The sequence below is a fragment of the Myxine glutinosa genome, chromosome 7, assembly GCF_964187855.1.
Source record: "Myxine glutinosa chromosome 7, kmMyxGlut1.1, whole genome shotgun sequence".
Lineage (NCBI taxonomy): Eukaryota > Metazoa > Chordata > Myxini > Myxiniformes > Myxinidae > Myxine > Myxine glutinosa.
Window position 1 is genome coordinate 155,915,547 of NC_136267.1, and position 8,126 is coordinate 155,923,672.

Sequence of the window (8,126 nt, forward strand, 5' to 3'; positions counted from 1 at the left end):
ACGAATGTACATCTGTGAAATACATATGATTGGAATTTAAATCGACACGATAAAACTGAAAAGTCTGTTTATCCACTGTCTGAAAATAAACTCTATGCCGTCAATGCATCGTCTACTTCAGCACAAAAAAACACCGAGAGAACGCTTCAGTGACAAACTGGACCGATGGATATTGGTGGGCCATCAGGCATCAAAATGATTACATTTTGGAAGTGATCTGTTTAGTTTCTCTGATATTTTCAATCACCGTGATATATTCTCAAATTTTTATTTCTGCATATAGTCTTGGCTTTGTCATGCCGTGCTTAACTATGTATAGGCCTAGATAGATTGGTAAATGGAATCCCTTTGGAAAACCACAACCACACATACTAGAGGAAGAGTGAGTTGTTTCTTTGCTTTTCTGATTGGTTTTTTTATGAGTCTGCCAAGTTCTAAGACAGCTGGATTTGGAAATAGTTTGTGACCATGGCCTTCAACGTTGAGATTTTAAAAATTGCATCTCAGCACAAATACAGTGATTACTTTTGCATTCTGATGCAAAGTTAAATGCCTGTTGTGTTTGGTTTTGGTTGTTTAGATGGTCACACATTTGTTTTGTTAAATTTTCTTTCTTTGTAGTGAATGGGGAGAATGAAAACAGAGTTATCCAGAAAGGCAACGGATATTTTCAGGTGCCTCCCCACACACCTGTGATCTTCACGGAAGCAGGTGGACGGACTTTATTCAGGTGTGTGATCTTTAGCCTTTTGTGAGGACCATGACCTCTGAGGGTCACCTACAGAAAATTGCATCAGTGAAGTCACATCAATATTTGGATATGTCTGTCCATCTATCCTTCAAAAATGAAGAATAACCTTTCTAACCCACCGTGTTGAATTCTACAGGGTTCTAAAGGGTGATTGTAATGGGATCTAAAGGGTAATTCGAATGGGTTTCATTCGTTTCTAGGCTTTGCCTATTTTCTTTTATTTTCAGCTCACCTGGAACGAAGTTCTGGGGAGCTTATGTGATGGTGCGTCGTCCGTCCGTCAGTCCGTAAACACTTACAACTTTTCCGAAACCGCTGATGGGATTGTGACCAAACTTGGCACAAATGATAATTGTTATGTTGTGACTAAAGCTTGTTCACGGCATTAAAACAATCAGCGTTCAAGGGGGTTTACCTGGGTCAAAGTGGATTCACGTTTGACCCTCCCTCCCCCCCCGCCCCCCCAAATAGGAATTTGCTTTGTCCTCTGAAACTACACACACTATTTTGATGAAACTTGACCACAACCTTCATCACCCGTAATGTGCCAATGTTTGTTCACGGCATTAAGAAAATGGAAGTCTAAGGGGGTCAACGGGGGTCAAAATGGGTCCAGGTTTTACCCCCAAAATAGATATTTGCTTTCTCCTCTGAAACTACACAGACTATTTCGATGAAGCATCACCACAACCTTCACCACCCGGGCTGTACCAAAGTTTGTTCACGACATTTAAAAAAAAAATCTGCCCCCTTCGGTGTGTACGAGAGGGGGGGGGGGGGGGGTGGTTGTCCCCAAAAATAGATATTTGCTTTCTTCTCAGAAATTATACACACAATTCCAATGTAACTTCGTCACAACCTTCACCACCCATGATGTACCAAAGTTTGTTCACGGCATTAAAAAAAAACGGGGTGTTAGGTAGTTTATGGGGGCTTGGGCGGGGGGAAGGTTGCCCCCCAAAATACTTTGTTTTTTTTTGTTTGTTTGTTTAAAGTCTTATGATTAAGTTAGTATGATTGTACATGCTGCCCTGTCTTCTAGCAACCGTTGAAGTTGGTTTAAATACCTTTAGTCGGTGCAGTATACTGTTTATTCTACCAGGTGAGCACCAGGGGTATTGCCCATATGTTTTTATAATCCTTGTTTAAAATTACACATATAGCTTTCTAAAGAGTCAGTCATATGTAATTTGGATGTATGCATGTACATTGGACTTGCACGTGTTGATGTATGTGCACTCTTTTGGGTGACCTATTCATTCTTAATGTCTCTGGTAATTTGCAAGTGTATTGTATGTGACTGTTGTGTCAACGTTTTTTTTTCCATCAGAATTGATGCTTAATGTCACAAATCAATTTTCTTATTATATTCATCTATATTCGGTCAATCAGTAGATCACTTTTTTTTCAGGCTGCTCTGCCGTGATGCAGGGGGTGAGACCGAGTCTGTGCTTCTGAACGAAACTGTCCCCCAGTGGGTTGTCGATGTTGCTGTGGATGCAAGTATCCTTTTATTATTTACTCCACACAATTCCTGCAGTTTCGCTACTCCATTATACCCCCAACTTAATGACACCCCAACTCCTCAAATGACTTCAGTACAAGTTACCTATGATTGGAGGGTGGGGTGGGGGAGGTGACTTGTTTGATTTGTTTCTTTTCTTTGCAGAAAAACATGCCAAAGTTCAACAAAATACCATTCTATCTACAGCCTCATTCAAATTCGTGCACAAAAACACTAAAGAAGTAAGTTTTCTTGTTCTCCGTGCTTTTTACTTGAATGATGTATCTCAAACCTCTTTTACTATTCCCTCAGTTGGTTGATCTCTCTCTTTCTCTCTCTCTCTCTCTCTCTCTCTCTCTCTCTCTGATGTACCGTACTCTTCACAGAGTGTCGGTGTTGCCATAGCTGCTTCCAAAGCAAGGGTTATACTGGGTGGTTTGCCATTGCCTTCCCAGCAGTAGTTAGGATATGAATTTGGAATTTGTTCAAGGTGCCGGCAATAGCTCCCTGCACTTCGCAAAGGATGCCGTGGGATCTTTAACATCTACCAACTAATGCCGGCAGGCGGGAAGCCCGTTTAATGTCCGTCCGAGGGACGGCACACACATTGATGAATTACCCTGCCTGTGAAACACCGGGATGACAGTTTATAGCTAGGTCGGGAGTCAAACCCTGGCGAGATAGCTTAGAGACGAGTGGGCGAACGTCTAGGCCATCCTGCCAGCCCCATCTCTCCATCAAAAGGTTTTTAATATGAATTTGCGATTTTTCAGGTTCTGCTGCACAATTTTCTGTACAGTCCTTTGGAAAGTTTTGCAATAAAACTCGTATGATATCTAAAAGCAACAAAGTCTTTTAGCCAGACTGTGAGTGACTAGAATATATGCTGCTGAAGCAACGTGTGAAGGCGTCTGTTGCTTTTCCAATCTCAGTCGTGCGCCCCTAGGAATTTGCAGGTACATTGTGTTTTCAAGAAAGATTTGGCCAGGGTAGCATCACAATGGCCTAAGCCATATTAGAAAGTATTGTGGATTATTTTGATATCCAAAAGCATGAGCACGTGGACATGAAAGCTTCTTTCATGTAAAGAAGAAGTAGTCATATTTTATGATGCAACAATGCATGCAGATCACCAGCCATGGTGACAGTGCTCAATTGGATCCTATTTCTTTGAGATTTGAACCCAGGATTGAAAACTTTGAGGCGAGTACATTTCCGTTCAGCCGTCTTTGTAACAGTACCTCGGCCTTTTTCCCTATCCTCCATGTTCTCTTTGATTGCTTGTCATTTGCTGTCGCTTGATGTTTTAACATTGATCTGATATTCATTGAGGAGCTTGTACATAAATCACAAGTAAGACAAATACATTAGTGTGCTTTAAGATAACATAAATCATGATATTGGGAGACGATGGACAAATGCACACAATGTAGAGGATTTGAACATGGTTTCCCAGCATCATGAGCCAGCATCATGAGTTCAGATGGGAATGCTAAACCAAGCAAACTTGTTTCATTGTTGGACATTTTTCATCATTGTGAGTTTCTTGCATACCTAACACCCTTTTGAACTGGACCAGGGACCGCCTGTCTGCAAGTGACATGCTGCAAGTGCGCAAGGTCATGGAGCACGTGTACGAGAAGATAATCAATGCAGAGAATGATTCGCAAACTCCAAACTCTCCAAACAATGACAAAACCAGGGAAATGGAAAAGGAAGATGACATTGCCATGCTGGCCGAAGAGAAAATAGAGTTGCTTTGTCAAGATCAGGTAACGTTTTGCATGTTGCCTTGCCAGTTTTAAACACATACATTCTTACATTTCTGTTTTCTTCTTTCTAATTAAGCCTATCTTTCTTTCTGTATTTGCTAATCTATACATGCATTGCACATCACCCGGTACAAAGTGATAAGACAAAACAGTTGGGATGCATTTATCATATCTCACCTGTTCACTGCACGAGGTGCACCCAATTTGTGAAATGGAACTGATTTCAAGGCAAAATGAACGGCTTTCAGTGGTATCCCGTTTCCTTCAAAATCACCAAAGGTGATGGATGTGATCCTCACACTTCACCACGTGATGCCGTGTATTTCGCACAATATTGCATGTAAAATAAATGAACAGGATTATAACTAATTAATTGACATGTGTGGGAAAATTACATGCCCAGACCAGGAATCGAACCCAAGTCCTCTGGAAAACCATACCAGTGCTCTGCCATCTGAGCTATCTGGGCATCCCTGACTGAGCATACAATTTTCCCACACATATGATTGCCACTCTCTTTCTGTCAATGGTTCCGAGGCACTCAATGCCAACCATATGAGCACCAATGGCCTGATCACGAGAGAGTGCCCCAGAAGCATTGACGGAAAGAGAGTGGCAATCATATGTGTGGGAAAATTGTATGCTCAGTCAGGGTCACCAAGATAGCTCAGATGGCAGAGCACTGGTATGGTTTTCCAGAGGACTTGGGTTCGATTCCTGGTCTGGGCATGTAATTTTCCCACACGTCAATTGATATTGCATGTATTGGCGAGTGAAAATTTGGGAGTGTATAGAAAGTGCTTTCATCAGAACATAGAAAGCTTTGCAGTTCTGAGTGTTCTATCCTACTTGAGGCCTACCAGAGATTGCCCAAATGTGAATTTATAGCCCTCGGCCATCTTTGTTTGAAAGCTGATTGGCTGCGTGCTCATTTCCTGCCTGTTTATCATATAAATGAAACTATCTATCCAAATTTTTGGCAAGTAACGGGCCCTGCCCTTTTGTAGGATTCCGTGTATCAATCAGCTTCATGTTACCAAATGTTTTTGCCCAGATTATTTATTAACGTATACTCGAATAACCTCATGCACGTGAAGCGAAAAGCGCGGATGAGCAATGATTCAATCCGTCTGTCTTGTGTCTACAAACGTCAGTTTATGATCGAGGAACAACTTGATTTCAATTGAATGTTATATTTTGAACATGAATGGGAACATGGTTTCTATGTCTGGAAGTCAAACAAAATTGAAAATCATTCCAAACAGGAAATCTACTGTTTTTAAGGATGTCATAAAGGACACAAATGGGCACAAAGAATTAATGTAACGTGTTAGATAAGGTGGTGTAAAAGACACTGCACCAACGGCATTAAACCTCCAGAATTTTTACGGCGGAGCCCATCGGGCAGAGCCGTCTCGAACAGTGTTTGTTTGTCTGTCTGGATGTCTGTATGTGTGTATGTATGTATGTATGTCCCCTCAAACGTATTCCAATAGAGCTGATAATCTGGTCACATGACAGGGTGATGTGATTACGTCTGATGTCATTACGGCATACAACGGCTGACTCTCCACACACCGCCATTTTGATTTATATGCCGAACAGATCGTCGAACCTGTCATATATCACAATCGCCATGCTCTACCTTCACGTTTTTCATTCAGTGTGAAACAAACAAAAAACCGATTGTTAAAATGACCATCAAATATCGAAAGCATCGGCGTTACGTCTCTTCCAACAATATGCTACGTATAGGCCTTCGGCGTTATGACTCATCTTCGGACCGCATCAGACAAATTGAGCCCCGGTTTCTTAATACAGTAGTGTATCGTTTCATTAGCATTGTTTGCCTAATAATAATATCGTAAATATAACCATAATACTTTCATCCCTGTCGTGAATGGAAGGTTTATGAGTTGAAGCGGTGTATGGTTCATGATCAATGATGAGCGGTGTTCGGCACTAATATTAATAATCGCGGAAGTAAGGAATTCACCTCGGTTTTTTAATAGTAATATCATTTTCGAATTGATAATAACATAACGTTAATATTATAGTAAATGTAATCATAACACGAATCCCTTTGTAGTGACTGCAAACCTACTGGAAGTTAAAATATATCATGTTGTACATATTAAAGTAGCGGCAGTTTTGTGTCTGTTACATCATTACGTCTATGATGTCATTACGTCATATATGATGTCATTACGATGGCTGCTCCACCGACCGACATTTTAATTTACTAGTAGGCCTACACCCGTTCACTATGGGAGCTGCAGAAAGGGTCATTCCTCTTTGGGGTAGATAGATAACAGTAGATCTATTGTCAGGTCTCAATAACATTGGGTCTGTGTTCATTTACCAAGTTTCTTGTGGAGAGATCGCCAAGTGGTTTTAGCATTCGAGCAAGAACTCCATTCAAAACCGTTAAGGAACGGCTCGCTTGGCAAACGCTAGCTAGCTGCTTGGTAAATGAGCACACCTCCAACCCTTGTGGGGTATATAGATTACAGTAGATCTTCGCTCAGTTTTCTAAGTACAACTTACCTCATGGATATCGAGCTTCCGCCAAATTTCTTTGTTTCATGTTATAAGCAGCATTGGCGACTGTTTGAAAAGCTAATAATATGTGTTTGTGGTTTATAATATTTTGCAAGCCCGGCTACGCCGCTGTTAGACTTTTGGTCTTGTTTTTTCTACAACCTTTAAATCTTTATTTTATTTCCATTGAATTATACACTTGAACACGAGACACAAATCGCCTTTTTGACATTTTTGAAAACCCGTTTATCAGTACTTCGACAAATATTAGGCATTTTACGGCATCACGACCAATCAAATTCGCCACTCGCAGAACCCGCCCATATCATTGCTTCTCAAGACTGTGTGGGTAAGGTGTTCCACGAACTCTTAAGTTTTGATATGATTTTGGCATTGATTGTAAAGATGCTGAATATTGATAATCCCGTTGGAAATGTGGAATATGATAGCATGTTATCCTTTTGTAATTTCTTTCAGGTGCTCGATCCCAACATGGACCTGAGGACGGTTAAGCATTTCATTTGGAAGAGTGGGGGAGACCTAACGCTTCACTATCGGCAAAAATTTCTTTAGTCGTCTTCTGGCATACGCAGAACCTTCACCATCTTTGCCAAAGTGTGCTTTTGCAGTTACCACCCTCCAAATCGCTCATTTTTCTTATCCCTTGAAGTTGCCATTCACTTAATGGACACAAAGCATCACATTTTCAATTGAAACTGTCCTGGTTCGAGAGCAAGAATATGTAGCTGTCATCACTTGTATCTTTCGAGGCATATTTGGTCATTACTGATGGTAATTTATTCGTGTTAAATGGCTTCAGATTTTATGCAAAAATCCCACAGATCTTGGAAGGGACGTCATACATACAAAGCACTCGCCAACTTTGTTGCCAAAGGCAGGATCCCAGCATCGTTTTGATGACTGCGGCCTGCCGTGGGCACTTTAGATGTTGTTATAATAACTCGCTGCTCTTTTGTGCAAAGGCATTCCAAGTACATTGTATATAATTTATCAGCCAAAAGAGGGAACATGGGAACATGTACATTACTAAAAATAACTTTGTATAATTTGTAATAATAATAATAATGCTTTCACAATGGATTTGAGTGCAATTCTTTGCTTTAGCTGTATTATAATTTGCAATAAAAGCATGCAGCCTTCTTTGTGATGTCGTCATCACCGGGGTATTATAGTATTCATGTTTTTTTTTGGATTTTTTATGCATCCACCAACGGTCAAGGAGGTCAAGGGTCAGAGATGTAAAAATCTGGTTACCGTGATGGGATTGTGACCAAACTTGGTATTAGTCCTTGAGCCAGACCAAAAGTAATGCTCCGGCAGGGGGAGTAATTCTCATTATGATTTTCCATTAGACCAATGTCTCAAGTGTCAGAAAAGGTGTGATGGACATCTGAGAACGGTAGCTTAGTGCCCGGATGGACGCCATCTTTGAAACCACCCAGCTCGAAAATGCCCATTTGGTGGGGTACATTGTTGCACGTGTATCTGGACTTCTATACTAGCTATCGATGTGCGGTTGACGACTAAATATACGTCC

General features: G+C 40.9%; 1 protein-coding gene across 8 annotated transcripts in view; it reads left to right on the forward strand.

The window, feature by feature from the left end:
* The window catches only part of LOC137431761 (WD repeat-containing protein 48), a 68,849-nt gene extending 61,120 nt beyond the window's left edge, over nucleotides 1–7,729 (forward strand). For all 8 annotated transcript variants that reach the window (XM_078782443.1, XM_068123449.2, XM_068123452.2 and 5 more), the window contains 5 exons: nucleotides 622–730; nucleotides 2,163–2,250; nucleotides 2,421–2,497; nucleotides 3,835–4,027; nucleotides 7,046–7,729. In XM_078782443.1, the coding sequence (XP_078638569.1) occupies nucleotides 622–730; nucleotides 2,163–2,250; nucleotides 2,421–2,497; nucleotides 3,835–4,027; nucleotides 7,046–7,141 (563 nt within the window). In that variant the 3' untranslated portion in view covers nucleotides 7,142–7,729. The remainder of the gene's footprint in view (nucleotides 1–621; nucleotides 731–2,162; nucleotides 2,251–2,420; nucleotides 2,498–3,834; nucleotides 4,028–7,045) is intronic.
* Nucleotides 7,730–8,126: the final 397 nt, after the last annotated feature.